We start from the raw sequence: 21,536 nt of genomic DNA, 5'->3' as shown, positions 1-21,536 counted from the left end.
GGACAAAGCAGCCCGCTTGATTGGCACCCCATCCACCACCTTAAACAGTCACTCCCTCCACCACTGGCGCACCGTGGCTGCAGTGTGTACCATCTACAAGATACACTGCAGCAACTCGCCAAGGCTTCTTCGGCAGCACCTCCCAAACCCGCGCCCTCTTCCACCTAGAAGGACAAGGGCAGCAGGTGCATGGGAACACCACCACCTTCAAGTTCCCCTTCAAGTCACACACCATCCTGACTTGGAACTATATCGCCGATCCTTCATCGTCGCTGGGCCAAAATCCTGGCACTCCCTCCCTAACAGCACTGTGGGAGTACCATCACCACACGGACTGCAGCGGTTCAAGAAGGCGGCTCACCACCACCTTCTCGAGGGCAACTAGGGATGGGCAATAAATGCTGGCCTTGCCAGCGACAGCCACATCCCATGAACTAATAAAAAAAAAACAGCAACATTTTGCATTTACATCGAGTCTTTACCGTAGAAAAATGTCCCAAGGCCCTTCGCAGGGATAATTTAAACAATGCACCCTGAGCCAGAGAGGAGATACTAGGACTGGTGGGCAAAACTAGGGAGGGAATTCCAGAGCTTGGGCTCAGGTATTGGAAGGTATGGACGCCAAAGGCAGAGCGATTGTGTACCGTCTGTGGGGGGATTGGTTGGAAGAGATTACAGAGTTTGGGAGCGGTGATATTCGGAAGGTATTTAAACACAATGATTAGCATTTTAAATTGGAGATGATGGAGGAGCAGGGGCCATCGTCGCCCACCCCCCTCCCCCCTCCATCTCCCTCACCCCCTCCCCCTCAATCTCTCCTAACTCAATCTCCCTCTTGATCTCAATTCTCTGCCCAGGTTTCTCCACCCTGTCTCTGGGGGATCAGATGGGCCTCCTGCAGTGTGCCTGGATGGAGATCCTGCTCCTGGGCATTGTGTATCGCTCACTGCCGTACGAGGAGGAGCTGGTCTATGCCGACGATTACATCATGGATGAGGAGCATTCCCGGTTGACAGGACTGCTCGACCTTTATGCTGCGATCCTGCAACTGGTTCGCAAATACAAGAAGCTGAGGCTGGAGAAAGAGGAGTTTGTAACGCTCAAGGCCATAGCTCTGGCCAACTCAGGTATGCACACTGCGAGAGGGCACCTCGGGGCTGGGCACGCTCTACGTTTAAAGGAATGTCGAATTAATAGAGCACTGGTCTAACTTTGGAGGGGACGAGGGCCTTGAGTGTAACTGAATGACCAGCGACATTAACGAGAGCCCCAGAACCGGTGCTGGCCGTAATGACTGCAACAATTGACAGCCAAGATCAATCCACACAACATCCATCTCTCACTCCCTCTCTCTCTCCAATTCTTGTCTGTCTTTGCCAGCTGTCAGGCCAGTTATACCGAGCCTCCAGTCCGGCAACTCCTCCCGCAGGGCCATCACCAGCAATTCAACAAACTCGAACCCTCCAACCCCACCGACGCACCGACCCCCCCCCCGCAAACCAAACCCCCACACACCAAACACCGCCCCACACCAAATCCCCCCCCCACACCAAACCCCCCCGGCACACCAACCCCCCCCACACACCAAACCAATTAACATAAGAAATTGGAACAGGAATCAACCACTTGTCTGCATAAGCCTGCTCCGCCATTCGCTGTGATCATGGCTGATCTGATCTTGGCCTCAACTCCAATTCCCTGCCCGCTCCCCATAAAGAGTTTAAACTAACTTGGCAGGGGGATGGGATATGGAGTGGAGCTATAGTAGGTGGTGGTGCACAGCCAAATATAGAGGAAAAAACAAGTCAGCCTGGAAGGCAGAGCAAATATGTAACGGCACAAGGGAGTAGGGCAAGGCTGGATGGCTTTTATTTTAATACAAGGAGACTTGCGAGTAAGGCAGATGAATTGAAGGTGTTGATGAACACATGGGAGTATGATATTGTTGCTATCACAGAGACATGGTTGAGGGAGGGGCAGGACTGGCAGCTCAATATTCCAGGGTATAGAATCTTCAGGCGAGACAGAGGGGGGTGTAAAAGAGGAGGGGGGTGTCGCAATATTAATTAAGGAGTCAATTACTGCTGTAAGGAGGGATGATATATTAACAGGTTCCTCTAATGAGGCCATATGGGTAGAACTTAAAAACAAAAAGGGGGCAAGCACTTTGCTGGGAGTGTACTATAGGCCCCCAAACAGTCAGGGGGAGATAGAGGAACAGATATGTAGGCAAATCTCAGAGAAGTGTAGAAATAATAGGGTAATAATACCTTAGACTTTAGGTGATTCATCATGGTTTCGGCACTTTGGGAGTTTTCAGCACAAGCTGGGCAGACCAGGTCATCGTAATATTCAGTGTCGCTCAACAGGTCATGGTAATATTCGGTGTCGTCCTGAGCTAGGCCAGCGAGAGGGTCTTCTATTTCCTCCTTACCCAGCTGGACGTTAGCCAACTTTTGTTCCAAATCCAGACATCTTTCCTGAAGAGACTTCTTCATGCATTCAGCTTCATCCCGCTTTTCCTGGGCTTCCTGCAAGCCTTTTACTAATGACCTCATTTGTGATTTCAATACTTCAACTTCATTCGGAGATTGATTGATCGGACTATTCAATCCTTCTACTGAAGTAGCTGTTTCAGCATTCCATTGTTCTACATTGACGCGAGTCAGCGTACTTTTGGCATCCAAGGGCTGCTCTGCTGCAGTCTTCAGTCTGTGTTGCCACCTCAGCTATTTCAATAACTTTTGAGAGCTCCGAACCCCTTTTCTTTGAAGATTGAGGCTCGTGTTCCAGTTTTTTCCATTTTAGAGTCTTGTCCCTCAGCATATGAAAGAGTTGGCTGACTGTTAATTCTTCTGCCATCATCCGTTTCCCATTTGCTGCAGGGCTGTTTATAACCTTGCCCTGGGGCTCCTTTGCTGTTTCTACTTCGCCATCATCCGCAGCCCCCACCATTCGAATTTCCACAATTGAATCGTCCGGTGATGCTGCACCCAACTTCAGTAGGAGCTCGGAAGTCATGTCGACCAACTCAGCCTTTTCTGCCTGCAATCTGCTAACAAGCGCCTTCAGTTGCTGAACATCATGTTCCACCAGATTAGAGCACGCACCTTCAGAACCCGAATCAGCTTTGATTCGTTTGGCCTCCTCGCGCAGACGGTTTGTGTGCTCCTGCTCCCTTTTCTCCCTCAGCTGCTTCTGTTGTCTTTCCAGATTCTCCCATTCGGTGTCCAAGAACTTTTGCATTGCTTTCATCTCTTGCTCGAGACGGCAACTCAATTGTTCTAATTGCTGTCGTAATTTGCAATGGAGTTGAGTTCGAGCTCGGTGTTCCTCAGTAATGTATATGTCTGTAACCTGGACAGACTCAGAATTCGCTGTCAAACTATGTTGTTGTTCAGTGGAATTCTGTTCTGCAACTTTGTTCTCCTCTGGAGCATAAGCATTTATGCACGCCTTCGTTTTTCTAACCTTAGTCAGCAAGTCCATTTTAGACTTGTCTTTCGTACTTGGGCTGGTCTTATCGTCATCCGTTTCAGAGTCTGAGCTGATTGGCTGCACCGAGTCCTCACTCGTTATTGCTTTTAGGTAGTGCCATTCCATGTTTATTTTCTTGATCCACTCCCGTCCTAGAAGTGGTGGTCCTCCCTTGGGCAGCACATACATGTCCATCCCTTGGTGATCTTTGTCCTTGTATCTCACCTTGACTTTTATCTTTCCGATGGGGTATACTTTGTGCCCCGTGTATGTCTGCAATACTATCTCCGTATCCCGTAGGGGAATATGTTTGAATAACTTTTTGTAATCTTGCTTATTCATGACCGTCAACGCCGATCCGGTGTCCACTTCCATCTTCACTTGGACTTTTGCAATCTGTAGTGTGACCCAGATAGTTTGTCGGTCAGCTTCTTTACTCACATTGTGAATCCTCAGACTACCCAGTTCCTTGCTGTTGGAGCCTGAGTCCGAATTCTGTTCATCTGGACTCTTCCCAGTCACCTTATGTACCTTTCTGTACTTCTTCTGCGGTGACTTAATATTGCTGGTCTTCTTCCCTGACCGGCATACCTTAGCTATGTGACCAAGCTTGCCACATTTTCTACATTCCTGGTTTTTAAACCAGCATTGGTTCTGGTCGTGTGTTGTCTTCCCACAACGATAACATTTCGTTGTACCCGAAGTCATTTGATCCACACTGAGTACCGCTGTCTTCCGCTGCATTTCCGCCGTGCCTCTCGCTGCGGCTTCGTGTGATGCTGCAATAAGGACAGCCTTATCAAGTGTAAGATCGTTCTCGAGCAGTCGTTTTTGTGTTCCTTCCTTCGACATCCCGCACACGAACTTGTCTCTCAGTGCCTCTCAGATTTACCCCAAACTGACAGTATTTTGCTAGCCTACGCAGTTCAACCAGGTACTCCGCGTTGCTTTCCTCTTTTCGTTGCGTTCTCACGTAAAATTTAGATCGTTCCGCTAACATCAGCGGTGCAGGGTTAAAATGATCCTTCAGGACAGCAACAATATTAGCGAAAGACTGATCCGCCGGTTTAGCTGGTGATAGAAGATGCTTCAATAACCCGTATGTCTTCGCACCCATTGAGTTTAGTAAGGTTAGAGCTTTGTCATAATTTGCTATCTTATTGACCTTACAATATATCTCGATGCGTTCTACATACGTGGCCCAATCTTCCACATCGGAATCGAAACCATTGATGTTACTACGCTTAGGCATCTTCACACTCTTCCTGAGAAACAACAACGAAATATTTCTTTAACTTTTTTTTTTCCAAAATGGCGGTTTCCCGCGCTTGTCTTCTTCCCCGCCTACTGGCGGCTTCCCGCGTTTCTTCCCCTGGCGGGAGGGGTAAGCTTTTCCCTCGGGCGACGACCGCTGGCTTTCGGGGTTCGCAGCCTGCGCGTCGGCTTCAGTGCGTTCCTTGTTCCCTTTTCTCGGCAGGGCAACCGGCGCTGGGTACAACCCGTTGATGGCGAACAGTTTCAGCCGCTGGGCTGGATCTCGCTCAGTCTCCCTCGCTCGGGCTCGGTCTCTCCCGCTCGCTCGGGCTCTGTCTCTCCCTCAGCGGCTTCCAATCGCGCCTCCCAGCCCTCTCGCAGTCCGGTGCGTTCCTCCCCGGCTGCGGCTGAGTTCACCGCGGTTTATTTATTTTTGTACCTTCCCGCGCCTTACGATCCCGGTCGCAGCGCTTCGTGGCCTCGGTAGCTGCCCGGCCTTTTTCGCCGGTCGCGGTCTAGCTGTCTCACGACGCCGTTGCGTCTCCCAGCCCACTTGTACCACGGCTTCCGTGCTCCACGCTGCCCCAGTCTCAGCGCCTCTGGGCCCGACTTCTGTCCGGCTCCTTTCCCCCCGACCGTGGTCGAGTTCACCGCCCTTATCCTCCGTTTATTTTTATTTTTTTATTTTCTCTTTACTCACAGTCACCGTGGCCGACTTGCTTCTCGTGCTGATCGGCTCACTCACCACCGTGGCAGAAGGGACAATCAGTGCCTGTTGCTGATGGAAGGCTTCGTGTCGGAATTCTTCCTTCTTCCTTGCTCTGCAGACTCGAGTTTTCTCTCAGCAGAACGACGAGGGCGGGTGCCTCTTCTCGACGCTCGTTAACTGCTTCGGAAGTATTGTTGCCGTAGGGTAAGATCGAACTCGTCGCCACTGTAAAGTCTGTAGGTATTATGATGAATTAATACACAGACTACAAGAGTAACTTTAACAGGACTTTACTATTCGAAGGTCAGGGCGAATCTGCCCAATAAATCCTGACACAGCACTTATATACCGGTGTGGTCACTGTCGGTATTACAGTATACAGCAGCCAAGATCAAATAGTGCCACACCTAAAATAGTTCTCTTAAAGGGGGACGGTTACATACAATAGTTCTCTTAAAGGTAGAACAGTTACATACACTACATTATCCATTTTTAAGCCCGCTAAAACCGCTAGTACCTCCTCCCTCGCAATACTAACTTGTTCAAGTATATCACAATCCCCCTGCCTGATTTCTATGCCTACATCGTCCTTCTCCATAGTGAACACAGATGCAAAATATTCATTTAAAACCTCACCTACATCTTCCAGCTCTACACACAGATTGCCACTTTGGTCCCTAATGGGCCCTACTCTTTCCCTGGTTATCCTCTTGCCCTTAATATACTTATAAAACACCTTGTGATTTTCCTTTATTTTGCCCGCCAGTGTTTTTTCATGCCCCCTCTTCGCTCTCCTAATTTCTTTTTTAAGTACCCCCCTGCACTTTCTATACTCCTCTAGGGCTTCCACTGTTTTTAGTCCTTTGTATCTGCCAAAAGCCTCCCTTTTTTTCCCAATCCATTCTTGTATATCCCTTGACATCCAGGGTTCCCTGGGGTTATTGGTCCCACCCTTGACCTTTACGGGAACATGTTGGCGTTGTACTCTCTCTCTATCCTTTCTGAAAGACTCCCACTGCTCTGATGTGGATTTTCCTACAAGTAGCTGATCCCAGTCCACTTTGGCCAGATCCTGCCTTATCATATTAAAATCAGCCTTCCCCCAATTTAGAACCTTTATTTCCAGTCCATCTTTTTCTTTTCCATAACTACCTTAAATCTAACCGAATTATGATCACTGTCACCAAAATACTCTCCTATTGACACTTCTAGCACTTGCCCGGCAACATTCCCTCGAATTAGGTCCAGTACCACCCCCTCTCTTGTAGGACTTTCTACATGCTGGCTCATAAAGGTAATACCTACAGACTTTACAGATAAGTCCCCAGGCCCAGATGAGATGTATCCCATGCTGCTGTGTGAGGCAAGGGAGGAGATTGCAGGGGCTCTGACACAAATTCTCAGATCCGCTCTAGCCACAGGGGAGGTGCCAGAGGACTGGAGAACAGCCAACATAGTACCATTATTCAAGAAGGGTAGTAGGGATAAACCAGGGAATTACAGGCCAGTGAGCCTAACATCAGTGGTAGGGAAATTATTGGAAAAAATTGTGAGGGACAGAATTAGTCTCCACTTGGAGAGGCAAGGATTAATCAAGGATAGTCAGCATGGCTTTGTCAGGGGGAGATCATGTCTAACCAATTTGATTGAATTTTTCGAGGGGGTGACTAGGTGTATGGTTGAAGGTAGTGCAGTTGATGTAGTCTACATGGACTTCAGTAAGGCTTTTGACAATGTCCCGCATGGGAGACTGGTCAAGAAGGTAAAAAATGGGATGAGGTCCTAAAAGCTGAATATAGGGAGTTAGGAGGTAAATTAAAAAATAGGACCTCAAAGGTAGTAATCTCAGGATTGCTACCAGTGCCACGTGCTAGTCAGAGTAGAAATAGAAGGATATTTCAGCTGAATACGTGGCTTGAAGAATGGTGCAAGGGGGAGGGATTCAAATTCCTGGGACATTGGAACCGGTTCTGGGGAAGGTGGGACCAGTACAAACTGGACGGTTTGCACCTGGGCGGGACCGGGACTGATGTACTAGGGGGGAGTGTTTGCTAGTGCTGTTGAGGAGGGTTTAAACTAAAATGGCAGGGGGTTGGGAACCTGTGCAGGGAGACAGAGGTAAGGGAAGCAATGATAGAAACAAAAGACAGGAAGGAGAAAAGCAAAAGTAGAAGTCAGAGAAATCAAGGGTGTCAATCAAACATGGCCACAGTAAATAATAATTCTAAAAGGTCTAAGAGTGTTAAAAAACAAGCCTGAAGGCTTTGTGCCTTAATGCGAGGAGCATTCGTAATAAGGTGGATGAATTAGCTGCGCAAATAGATGTAAACGGATATGATATAATTGGGATTACAGAGACATGGCTCCAGGGTGACCAAGGCTGGGAATTCAACATCCAGGGGTATTCAATATTCAGGAAGGACAGGCAAAAAGGAAAAGCAGGTGGGGTAGCATTGCTGATTAAAGAGGAGATTAACACAATAGTAGGGAAGGATATTAGCTCTGATGTGGAATCTGTATGGGTAGAGCTGAGAAATACCAAGGGGCAGTTGTATACAGACCCCCAAACAGTAATGCTGAGGTTGGGGATGGCATTAAATGGGAAATTAGAGATGCGTGCTATAAGGGCACAACAGTTATCATGGGTGACGTTAATCTACATATAGATTGGGCTAACCAAATTAGTAACAATACTGTGGAAGAGGATTTCCTAGAGTGCATACGGGATTGTTTCCTGGACCAATATGTCAAGGAACCAACCAGAGATCAGGCCATCTTAGACTGGGTACTATGTAACGAGAAAGGATTAATTAGCAATCTTGTTGTACGAGGCCCCTTGGGTCGGAGCGATCATAATGTAGTGTCCGTGTGTAGATAAAGACACTGAAGACAGGAGTTGGTTCATAGGTATTTACTAAGCAAGTCTGGGGGGGGGGGTTTCTAAAGGATATACACAATACACAGGCTTATATAGCCCAAGTGGCAATTACCGGCATTACGCACACCTGGGGCTCTTAAAGGCACATACACCACAATTCCTCCCCTTCTAGCTAACTAGTACATCATATTTTAAGTAATTATTAATTACATGTTATATGCAAAATAATATACATTGCTGTATTAATTAATTATAAGTTAGTCTCTCAGGAGGCTTCCTGACTCGGTCCGGATAACGCCTCGGGGGTGTAGTAGTTTCTGGTGGTGTAGTAGGTTCTTCTGGCAAGGCTGATTCGGCTTGAAGGCCAGTGTCGGGTTCATCGGGCTCCAGTATCACCGGATCGGAGGTAGATATGGGTATCTCTACTTCATCGTTAGATGTATAGAGTGGTGGTGTAGGTTGTCCCTTTTCGGATGACTTGATGATTTGGTCAGCATGGCGCCTTATTATGCTGTCTCCGATGTCCACGGTATACATCAGTGGTCCTAATCGTGTGCAGATAGTTCCAGGCTGCCATTTCTCGGTACGGTAGTCCCGGGCCAAAACCGGTTGGCCTATCTGGAAGACCCTAGTTGGCCTTTCATTCATGCCCTGAAACTGTCGGTTCTCCACGTCCCTTCGGATGTTGGGCTTGACCAAATCCAGCCGGCATCTTAGGTTTCTATTGTAGAACATCATGGCGGGAGTGCATAACCATATGCGTTGCATTCCTATATGCAAATAAGAAGTTATCCACCTTGTGCTGAAGTTTTATGTCTTCATTACCCATGGCCTTGATGGCCTTCTTGAAGGTCTGGACAAACCTTTCAGCCAATCCATTGGTGGTGGGATGGTATGGGGCGGACGTGTAGTGCTTTACCCCATTGTTCTTTAAGAACTTTCTGAATTCTTCGGATACAAATTGCGGTCCATTATCAGAACATATCTGCTCCGGCAGCCCATTCCTGGCAAATATGGTCCTTAATACTGTGATGGTTTTTTCCGTGGTGGTGGAGGACATCTTTATTACCTCCGGCCACTTGGAGTGTGCATCAACTGCGATTAAGAACATTGAGTCCATAAATGGACCAGCAAAGTCGATGTGCACCCTTTGCCAGGGAGATGAGGGCCACTCCCATGGATGTAGAGGGGCCTGTGGCGGAGCATTTTGGACCTTCTGGCATCCTAGGCAGCTCTTGGTCATGTCTTTGATGTCTCCATCGATACCTGGCCACCATACAAATGCCCTAGCTAGGTTCTTCATTTTCACTCCACCCAGATGCCCCTCGTGAAGCTCCTTTAGCACTTTATCCTGGAGTTTGGGTGGAATCACCACTCTGGATCCACACATCAAGGTTCCTCGGCACACTGACAGCTGTTCTCTTCTTTGCGAGAATGCTGGCAACAGTGGTTCGCCATGTGCTGGCCATCCCTTCACTGTTAAATCGTAGACCCGTGAGAGAGTAGGGTCATTTCTTGTCTCCCTTTCAATGGCAGAATTTGTCACCGGTAGACATTCCACTATGGTAGAGTGGAATATCTCTACTGGGTCTACTGTAGGTGCCTCTTCTATCGTTGGCAACGGTAGGCGTGATAAACCGTCAGCATTCCCATGCTGTTTTGACCCTTTGTATTCAATGTTGTATTGGTGTGCTCCTAGAAAAAGGGACCACCTCTGTAGTCTTTGTGCCGTCATAATGGGGACACCTTTTTTAGGGTTGAATATGGAGATGAGGGGTTGATGGTCAGTCAGCAAGGTAAATTTTTGTCCGTGTAGGTAATGGTTGAATTTCTTCACTCCCCATACCAGGCTGAGTGCTTCCCTGTCTATCTGGGCATAGTTACGCTCAGCTGAGTTCAATGAGCGTGACGCAAAAGCTATCGGCCGTTCCGAGCCATCAGGGAATCTATGGGACAATATCGCTCCTATGCCGTAAGGGGATGCATCGCACGCCAGTCTGATTGGTAGTGATGGGTTGTAATGAGCCAAAATTTTCTCGGATGTGATTAAGTCTTTACATTTATGGAAGGCACGTTTACAGTCTTCGTTCCATTTCCAAATCACTCCTGTCTGTAGAAGATCATTAAGAGGGTGTAGAATAGTTGATAAGTTCGGTAAAAATTTATGATAGTAATTTATTAATCCCAGGAATGACCTTAATTGTGAAACATTTTCAGGTGCTGGGGCTTTTATAACTGCTTCAATTTTTTCAGGTGACTTATGCAACCCTTCCTTATTAATTATGTGGCCACAATATGATATCTGATTTTGGAAAAATTCGCACTTGGGGCGATTTGCTCGTAGGCCCCGTTCTTTCAGCCTAGTGAGCACCTGCTCCAAATTGGCAAGGTGCTCCTCGTCGTTTTCTCCTGTTATATGGATGTCGCCTAGGTAGCATTGAGTCCCCGGAATCCCTTGCAGGACTTGCTCCATAGCTCTTTGCCAGATAGCTGGAGCTGATGCTATTCCAAAAACCAGTCGATTGTACTGGTACAGGCCTTTGTGTGTGTTTATTGTGAGATACTTTTTAGAGGTCTCCTCAACCTCCATCTGTAGATATGCCTGTGCCAAGTCAATTTTTGTGAAACGTTTCCCTCCGGATAGTGAGGCGAAAATATCTTCTATCCTCGGAAGAGGATACTGTACCGTGTGAAGGACCGGGTTTACAGTCACCTTAAAGTCCCCACAGATGCGAATTTTTTTTCTGTTCCTCAGAGTTATTTTTCAATGTTTTTTTCATGACTGGAACGATGGGTGTTGCCCATTCGCTCCAATCTATTTTGGATAATACGCCTGCCTTTTCCAAATTCTTCAGCTCTGCCTCGACTGCCGGACGTATTGCGTATGGCACCGGTCTTGCCTTAAAAATTTTTGGAATTGCTGTATCTTCCACTTTTATTGAGGCGGTGATGCCTTTCAAGGTTCCTAGTTTCTCTTGAAACACTTCTTTGGCGTTGGCCAAGATGTCTTTTAATCGTTCAGGTATGATGTCATTGTTTTTTTCCTTACTGGTCACCGTCAGTGCCTGAATGGAGTGCCAGTCTAAACGTATCTTCCTTATCCATTCACGTCCCAACAACGGTGGACCACCATCTTGTAGAATGTATAAATACAACTTTTGTATTTCTTTGCCGTTGTATACCACAGGCACCCTTATTTTTCCTTTGGGGTAGACTTTCTGCCCCGTATATGTTTTTAAGATAATGGATGTGTCTTTTAGAGGTATATGCGGAAATAGCCTCTCGTAATCTCGTCGATTTATTACGGTTAGAGCTGATCCTGTATCTAGCTCCATTTTAACTGGGGACCCTGCTATTGTGAGGGTAACCCAAATGGTTTGGTAATCCTCTTTGGCAAGTACATTATGTAATTTGAGACGGCTTAGTCTCTTGTTTCCGGAGTCGCTATCGCTATTCTGGTCTTCGGAGCTACTGTCCGCCATCATTTGTACCTTCCTGTACTTTTCTTTATTGATTTTTTGTTTTCTGTCAGTGGATTTATTTTGTCCAGATTGGCATACCCGTGCAATGTGTCCAATCTTACCACATTGCCTGCATGCTTTGCCCTTGAACCAGCAGTCCCTCTGGTTATGGGTGGATCTGCCGCAGCGATAACATCTTCCGAACTCCTGTGTCATTTTATGGATGCCGAAGTCCTGTGTCTCTTGTTGTATCTCTGCAGTTCCTTTTGCTGCTGCTTCGTATGATACAGCTATACCGAAAGCTTTGTCCAATGTTAAATCTTTTTCAGAAAGCAGTTTTTTTTGTGTTCCTTCACTTAAGAGACCGCAAACAAATTTGTCTCGAAGATAATCCGATAGTCCTGCTCCGAATTGGCAGTACTTTGATAGCTTTCTTAATTCGGTTAGGTAATCAGCGTTACTTTTATTCTTGTGTTGATTTCTCTTGAAGAACTTGAATCGTTCCGCTATCAGCAGCGGTGTTGGGTTTAAATGCTCCTGCAGGGTATCAACAATTTCTTTAAAAGTCTTGTCCTTTGGTTTGGCTGGAGTGATTAAATTTCGTAACAGCCCGTATGTCTTCGCGCCCATTAAGTTCAGAAGTACTGAAGCTTTTTTTTCATCTGTTATTCCATTTGCAGTGCAATAAACCTCTATTCTTTCCACGTATGTGGTCCAATCTTCTATTTCGCCATCAAAAGCCTCAATATTACCAGATTTAGGCATTTCAGAAAAGATATGGCGCTTCCCCGCCGCTGCTACCAATAACAACGCTGTTTTACTGTGGTTTCCGTTTATTCACTGTTGGAGACTCGTTCCCGACGGAGGTCTAAACGCTGAACTGCTTGCCGCGCCGGCCATCTCTCGAGTGCACCCTCCCAGTCCGCTATTGCTTGCCTCCAATTTCGCTGCCTGTCTCAGCTGTAGAGCCCGCCGCTGGAGCTCCAGCCTGACGCCCAGGAAGGATTAGCGCAGTACCTGTCACCAGCTTGGCCAGCTGGTGAAACCACAGTTTCTCTTACTTCCTTGAGTCTTCTGGACGCTGGAGGAATCGATGTCCTTGAGGTGCTGCCGAATTGCAGGTAAGTCCGTTTCCACTTCGTCGCCACTGTAGTGTCCGTGTGTAGATAAAGACACTGAAGACAGGAGTTGGTTCATAGGTATTTACTAAGCAAGTCTGGGGTGGGGGGTTTCTAAAGGATATACACAATACACAGGCTTATATAGCCCAAGTGGCAATTACCGGCATTACGCACACCTGGGGCTCTTAAAGGCACATACACCATAATTGCTCTTAAAGGCACATACACCACACATAATATGATCGAATTCTTCATTAAGATGGAGAGTGAAGTGCTACTTGACTCAGAGACTAGGGTACTGAATTTAAATAAAGGAAACTACGATGTTATGAGGCACGAGTTGGGTAGGATTGATTGGGGAATGGCACTCAAAGGGTTGATGGTGGATAGGCAATGGCAAACATTCAAAGACCGAATGGATGAACTACAGAAGTTGTTCATCCCAGTTTGGCATAAAAATAAAACAAAAAAGGTGACTCAACCGTGGCTAACAAGTGAAATTAGGGATAGCATAAGATCCAAGGAGAGGACATACAAATTGGCCAGAAAAAGCAATAATCCTGAGGATTGGGAGCAGTTTAGGATTCAACAAAGGAGGACAAAGGGATTAATTAAGAAAGGGAAAATAGAATATGAGAGTAAGCTTGCAGGGAACATAAAAACTGACCGTAAAAGCTTTTATAGATATGTAAAGAGAAAAAGATTGGTGAAGTCAAGCGTAGGTCCCTTGCAGTCAGAATCGGGGGAATTTATAATGGGGAGCAAAGAAATGGCAGACCAACTAAATACATATTTTGGTTCTGTCTTCACAAAGGAGGACACAAATAACCTCCCAGAGATACCGCGGAACATAGGGTCTGATGAAAGGGAAGAACTGAAAGAAATCAGTATTTGTACGGAAATGGTGTTGGGGAAATTGATGGGATTGAAGGCCGATAAATCCCCAGGGCCTGATACTCTACATCCTAGGGTACTTAAGGAAGTGGCCCTAGAAATAGTAGATGCATTGCTGGTCATCTTCCAACATTCGCTGGAATCTGGAACAGTACCCATGGATTGGAGTGTAGCTAATGTTACCCCACTATTCAAAAAAGGTGGTAAAGAGAAAACGGGGAATTACAGACCGGTAAGCCTGACATCGGTAGTGGGGAAAATGCTAGAGTCCATTATAAAAGATGTAATAGCAGAGCACTTGGAAAACAGTGACAGGATCAGACAAAGTCAACATGGATTTACAAAAGGTAAATCGTGCTTGACTAATCTACTGGAATTTTTTGAGGATGTAACTGATAAAATAGACAAAGGAGAACCAGTGGATGTGGTGTATTTGGACTTTCAGAAGGCTTTCGATAAAGTCCCGCATAAGAGATTAGCGTGTAAATTTAAGGCACATGGGATTGGGGGCAAGGTATTGACTTGGATAGAGAACTGGTTGGCAGACAGAAAGCAAAGAGTTGGAATAAATGGGTCTTTTTCCGAGTGGCAGGCAGTGACTAGTGGGGTACCGCAGGGATCGGTCCTTGGACCCCAGCTATTCACAATATATATTAATGATCTAGACAAGGGAACTAGATGTAATATCTCCAAATTTGCAGACGACACAAAGCTGGGTGGGCGTGTGTGCTGTGAGGAGGATGCTGAGAAACTCCAGGATGATGTGGACAGGTTGGGTGATTGGGCAAAAGCATGGCAGATGCAATACAACGTGGATAAATGTGAGGTTATCCACTTTGGTGGCAAAAACAGGAAGGCAGATTATTATCTGAATGGCAATAGATTGGGAGAAGGGGAAGTGCAACGAGACCTGGGTGTCCTTGTGCACCAGTCGCTGAAGGTAAGCATGCAGGTGCAGCAGGCGGTTAAGAAGGCAAATGGCATGTTGGCCTTCGTAGCGAGAGGGTTTGATTACAGGAACAAGGATGTCTTGCTGCCATTGTACAGGACCTTGGTGAGACCAGATGTTGAGTATTGAGTGCAGTTTTGGCCGCCTTATCTGAGGAAGGATGTTCTTGCCATGGAAGGAGTTCAGCAAAGATTCACCAGGCTGATACCTGGGATGGCAGGAATGACGTATGAGGAGCGATTGGGTCGATCGGGCTTGTGCTCGCTGGAGTTTAGAAGAATGAGAGGGGATCTCATTGAAACTTATAAAATTCGGACAGGACTGGACAGACTAGATGCAGGAAGGATGCTCCCGATGGTCGGGTGTCCAGAACCAGGGGTCACAGTCTAAGGATAAGGGGTAGGCCATTTAGGACAGAAATGAAGAGGAATTTCTTCACCCAGAGAGTGGTGAACCTGTGGAATTCTCTACCACAGAAGGCAGTAGAGGCCAATACATTAAATATATTCAAGAAGGAGTTGGATATATTTCTTAAGGCTAAAGAGAACAAGGGATATGGGGAGAAAGCAGGGACTGGGTACTGAATTTGGATGATCAGCTATGATCGCATTGAATGGCGGAGCAGGCTCGAGGGGCCAAATGGCCTACTCCTGCTCCTATCTTCTATGTTTCTATGATCAATGCTCCCCAGCCCTTTGTACTGTCCCCTCATATCCCTCTATATGGTCTGACAATTTTAAGCTTGTGTAAGTTTGTGTAGCCATAACAGATACGTGGTTGCAAAGTGACCAAGACTGGGAACTAAATATTCCAGGATATTTAACTTTTAGAAGAGATAGGCAAAATGGAAAAGGAGGAGGGGTAGCCCTGATAATAAAGGGTGGGATAAAGACAGGAGAGAGAAAGGATCTTAGCTCCGAAAATCAAGAAGTAGAATCAGTTTGGGTGGAGCTAAGAAACAGCAAGGGGCAGAAAACATTGGTGGGAGTTGTTTATAGGCCCCCAAACAGTAGTTGTAATGTAGGGCAGAGTATAAATCAGGAAATTAGAGGCGCAAGTAACAAGGGTAATTCAATGATCATGGGTGTTCTTTAATCTACATATAGACTGGGCAAACCAAATTTGCAGTAATATTGTTGAGGACGAATTCATGGAATGTATGCAAGATAGTTTTCTAGATCAGTATGTTGAAGAACCAACTAGGGAACAGGCTATTTTAGATCTAGTATTGTGCAATGAGAAAGGGTTAATTAATAACCTTGTAGTAAAGGGGCCTTTAGGGAAGTGTGACCGTAATATGATAGAATTTTATATTGAGTATAAAAGTGATTTAGTTAAATCCAAAACTAGGTTCTTAAATGTAAACAAAGCAAACTATGTTGGCTAAGGTAGATTGGGAAACTACATTAAATGCTAACCATTGCTTATCTACCTTTTAAAGAATTAATACATAATTTATAACAAATATACATTCCTTTAAGGCACAAAAAACCCACAGGAAAAGTGGTCCAACCGTGGCTAATAAGAGAAGTTAAAGATAGTATTAGATTAAAGGAAGATGCTTATAATGTTGCCAAAAAGAGTAGTAAGCCGGAGGATTGGGAGGATTTTAGAATTCAGCAAAGGAGGACCAAGAAATTGATAAAGAAAGGGAAAATAGGATATGAGAGTAAACTAGCGAGAGACATAAAAACAGACAGTAAAAGCTTCTATAGGTATGTAAAAAGGGAAAGATTAGCAAAAGTAAATGTGGGTCCCTTACAGGCTGAGACAGGAGAAATTATAATAGGGAATAAGGAAATAGCTGAGAAATTAAACAAATACTTTGTGTTTGTCTTCACCGAAGAAGATGCAAAGAACTTCCCAGAAATAGTGGAGAACCAAGGGTCTAGCGAGAATGAGGAACTGAAAGAAATTAGTATTAGTAAAAAAAAATAGTACTGGAGAAATTAATGGGACTGAAAACCGATAAATCCCCTGGACCTGATGGCCTACATCCTAGGGTTTTGAAAGAGGTGGCTATAGAGAGTGGATGCATTGTTTGGCATTTTCCAAAATTACATAGATTCTGGAACGGTTCCTGTGGATTGGAAGATAGCAAATGTAACCCCACTATTTAAGAAAGGAGGGAGAGAGAAAACTGTGATCTACAGACCAGTTAGCCTGACATCAGTAGTAGGGAAAATGCTAGAATCTACTATTAAGGACGTGGTAACAGGGCACTTAGAAAATAATAATAGGATTGGGCAGTGTCAACACGGATTTATGAAAGAGAAATCATGTTTGATGAATCTGTTAGAGTTTTTTGAGGTTGTAACTAGCAGAATAGATAAGGGGGAGCCAGTGGATGTGGTGTATCTGGATTTTCAGAAGGCATTCGATAAGGTGCCACACAAGAGGTTATTAAACAAAATTAGGGCTCATGGGATTGGGGGTAATATACCAGCATGGATTGAGGATTGGTTAATGGACAGAAAACAGAGAGTAGGAATAAACGGGTCGTTTTCGGGTTGGCAGGCTGTAACTAGTGGGATACTGCAAGGATCAGTGCTTGGGCCTCAGCTATTCACAATCTACATCAATGATTTGGATGAGGGGACCAAATGTAATATATCCAAGTTTGCTGATGATACAAAGCTGGGTGGGAATGTAAGTTGTGAGGAGGATGCAAGGAGGCTTCAAGGGGATATAGTCAGGCTAAGTGAGTGGGCAAGAACATGGCAAATGGAATATAATGTGGAGAAATGTGAAGTTAACCACTTTGGTAGGAAAAATAGAAAAGCAGAGTATTATTTAAATGGCGAGAGATTGGGAAATGTTGGTGTTCAGAGGGATCTGGGTGTCCTTGTACACGAATCACTGAAAGTTAACATGCAGGTACAGCAAGCAATTAGGAAAGCAAATGGTATGTTGGCCTTTATTACAAGAGGATTTGAGTATAAGAGTAAAGGGGGGAGAAATTGAGTATAGCCCCATTTGGGGCGCTAACCTCGCCAGGGCGCTAAAAGTAGCGCCCCGGAACATTCGCGCCCCCGCACCGGAAATTGGTCGTTTGCGCCCCAAATGGAAGCGCGGCGCTACTGGAGGCATCCCGCATCCCTCTTGGGGCACTGCGAGTGAATATCGTGGCGCTACGTGCTGCAGCGCCACACGCTGCGGCACATCACGCCACGGTATTGCAGGCCTTCCTCCCCTTTTTAAAGGGGAGGGGCCTTGTGCAGCGCGAGCTGGGGCCCAGCTGGGCCCCCGAGGATCGGGAGTGCAGGCAAAAGAGCCCAGCACCGAAGAGAAGTGCCGGGCTCTTGGAGCGCAGCCGGCACTCCGCGGGGCGGGGGGGGGGTTCAGGAGGCTGGGGACGGAAGCGCAGGCAGGTGCTGGCAGGCGGCCAGCAACAAAAATGGCCGCCCCGCACCTCGCCTTTAATTTGCGCCTCCCCGGTAGCGTCCGGCAGTAAATCAGGGGGCGTTGCCAAATATCGCGGCCTGGGCGTCAGCAGGGCGCTGCGCACACCGATTACGTCATCGGCAGCGGCGCAGCGCTAACAGTTAGCTCCACCACTAACCTCCCGCTAAATTTAGCGGGAGGTGTGGGCAGTGCCGCACCCGGGCGCCAGTTGGCTTGCGCCCCACTTAGCGCCCTCTTAAGGCGCTAATGGGTGGTGCAACCAACTGAATTTTTCCCCCAAGCTGTCTTACTGCAATGATACCGGGCCCTGGTGAGACCACAGCTGGAGTATTGTGGACAGTTCTGGTCTCCTTACCTATGGAAGGATATACTTACCATAGAGGGAGTGCAACGAAGGTTCACCAGACTGGTTCCTGGGATGGGGGGATTGTCCTATGAGGAGAGATTGAGTAGACTAGGCCTATATTCTCTAGAGTTTAGAAGAAAGTGAGGTGATCTCATTGAAACATACAAAATTCTCACAGAGCTTGACAGGGTAGATGCAGGGAGGATGTTTCCCCTGGCTGGGGAGTCTAGAACCAGGGGCCACAGCCTCAGGATAAAGGGTAGGCCATTTAGGACTGAAATGAGGAGACATTTCTTCACTCAGAGGGCGGTGAATCTTTGGAATTCTCTACCCCAGAGGACTGTGGAGGCTCAGTCGTTGAGTATATTGAAGACCGAGATCAATAGATTTTTGGATATTAAGGGAATCAAGGGATATGGGGATAGTGCGGGAAAGTGGAGATGAGGTAGAAGATCAGCCATGATTTTATTGAATGGCGGAGCAGGCTCGAGGGGCCGTATGGCCGACTCCTGCTCCTATTTCTTATGTTCTTATGTTATGTTAAATTCTCGCCGAAATTGATTGTTTGCTGTGAGCAGGCGTTGCTACTTTCATCACCAAAGATTAATCAAAGCCTCTATCTGTCCCTTGAAAGACATTGGCCGGACTGCAGTGTGCCCACCAACCCCCCACCCCTCCTCCCCCACCCCTCCCTGATCAGCTTAGGCAATGGGCCTGTTAGTGGCGGGGGACCCGAGCAGACGGGCAGAGAATAGCCGCAGCGTGCCGGGCGGATTGAGTTCAGCAGCCAGCATGGGACAAAATTGGGCATCATCGAGCTTCTCTGTGCTGTGTGTTTTGAGCAGATTCGATGCATATTGAGGATGTGAGCAGTGTGCAGCGGCTCCAGGACGTCCTGCACGAGGCGCTCCAGGAATACGAGGCAAGCCAGCACCAGGAGGACCCGCGGCGGGCCGGGAAGCTGCTGATGAGCTTGCCCCTGCTCCGCCAGACTGCCAGTAAGGCTGTTCAACACTTCTACAGCATCAAGCTGGAGGGAAAGGTCCCCATGCACAAACTCTTCCTGGAAATGTTGGAGGCCAAGGTCTGATGACTGAGAGGAGGAGGCGGAGGAGGAGAGACTAAAACAAATTCAAATTTCCTCATCACTTATTTAACATGAAATCAATTTACCAATTACCATGGCGGATAACTTTCGAATACGTATCTAGAAATATATATAAAATAGACATCGGGATTGAGGCTTCACTGAGGACAGAGTTCACTTTGCCCTCTCCACCTGTGCACAGCGCTCTGGACTACGTCCATTGAAAGAGTTTCAGTCGCTGGACGCGGGCTGCCCAAGAGCGGGTTTGGAATAAATATCCCAAGGGTCAAGTCCCACTGGGGGCCGAGGAAAGGTTTCAGGAACTCGGAATGTGGGAGTGACGGAGGAACAGGCGAAGATCACCGAGATTGGATTCGTATCTCTTCATTCCAGAAGCAGAGATAGTCTGCCATCCCTTTAATTAACAAACGTGAAACTTAACTGCTAATAGAAAAAAGCAAAGGAAACTTCTAATTTAAATAATAATGTTATTGTACCATGTTCACACACTCCAGTCTCCGCCTCAGCTTAAATGCCCGGACACCGCGCTCTCCCTCTCCGGACACCGCACTCTCTCTCCGGACACCGCGCTCTCCCTCTCCGGACACCGCGCTCTCCCTCTCCGGACACCGCGCTCTCCCTCTCCGGACACCGCACTCTCTCTCTCCGGACACCGCACTCTCTCTCTCCGGACACCGCACTCTCTCTCTCCGGACACCGCACTCTCCCCCCGGACACCGCGCTCTCCCTCTCCAGACACCGCGCTCTCCCTCTCCGGACACCGCACTCTCTCTCCGGACACCGCACTCTCTCTCTCTCCGGACACCGCACTCTCTCTCTCCGGACACCGCACTCTCTCTCTCCGGACACCGCACTCTCCCCCCGGACACCGCGCGCTCTCTCTCTCCGGACACCGCGCTCTCCCCCCGGACACCGCGCTCTCCCCCCGGACACCGCGCTCTCCCCCCGGACACCGCGCTCTCTCTCTCCGGACACCGCGCTCTCCCCCCGGACACCGCGCTCTCCCCCCGGACACCGCGCGCTCTCTCTCTCCGGACACCGCGCTCTCCCCCCGGACACCGCGCTCTCCCCCCGGACACCGCGCTCTCCCCCCGGACACCGCGCTCTCCCTCCGGACACCGCGCTCTCTCTCTCCGGACACCGCGCTCTCCCCCCGGACACCGCGCTCTCCCCCCGGACACCGCGCTCTCCCCCCGGACACCGCGCTCTCCCCCCGGACACCGCGCTCTCCCCCCGGACACCGCGCTCTCCCCCCGGACACCGCGCTCTCTCTCTCCGGACACCGCGCTCTCCCCCCGGACACCGCGCTCTCCCCCCGGACACCGCGCTCTCTCGCTCTCCCCCCGGACACCGCGCTCTCCCCCCGGACACCGCGCTCTCCCCCCGGACACCGCGCTCTCTCTCCGGACACCGCGCTCTCTCTCCGGACACCGCGCTCTCTCTCCGGACACCGCGCTCTCTCTCCGGACACCGCGCTCTCCCTCTCCGGACACCGCACTCTCTCTCTCCGGACACCGCACTCTCTCTCTCCGGACACCGCACTCTCTCTCTCCGGACACCGCACTCTCCCCCCGGACACCGCGCTCTCCCTCTCCAGACACCGCGCTCTCCCTCTCCGGACACCGCACTCTCTCTCCGGACACCGCACTCTCTCTCTCTCCGGACACCGCACTCTCTCTCTCCGGACACCGCACTCTCTCTCTCCGGACACCGCACTCTCCCCCCGGACACCGCGCGCTCTCTCTCTCCGGACACCGCGCTCTCCCCCCGGACACCGCGCTCTCCCCCCGGACACCGCGCTCTCCCCCCGGACACCGCGCTCTCTCTCTCCGGACACCGCGCTCTCCCCCCGGACACCGCGCTCTCCCCCCCGGACACCGCGCGCTCTCTCTCTCCGGACACCGCGCTCTCCCCCCGGACACCGCGCTCTCCCC

General features: G+C 48.4%; 1 protein-coding gene across 1 annotated transcript; it reads left to right on the top strand.

Annotated features, from left to right (window-relative positions):
- Positions 1–863: 863 nt before the first annotated feature.
- LOC147108987 (estrogen-related receptor gamma-like) lies at positions 864–20,460 on the top strand. Its single transcript, XM_086002533.1, has 2 exons — positions 864–1,127; positions 19,340–20,460. Exons 1-2 carry the CDS (start codon positions 887–889, stop codon positions 19,582–19,584), a joined length of 486 nt encoding a protein of 161 aa, XP_085858659.1. The 5' UTR covers positions 864–886; the 3' UTR covers positions 19,585–20,460.
- The last annotated feature ends 1,076 nt before the right edge of the window (positions 20,461–21,536 follow it).

This window comes from Somniosus microcephalus, chromosome 12, assembly GCF_052327205.1.
Source record: "Somniosus microcephalus isolate GS21.2 chromosome 12, FLI_Smic_1.0, whole genome shotgun sequence".
NCBI classification, from domain to species: Eukaryota; Metazoa; Chordata; class Chondrichthyes; order Squaliformes; family Somniosidae; genus Somniosus; species Somniosus microcephalus.
This window is presented reverse-complemented; position numbering and strand designations above follow the sequence as displayed.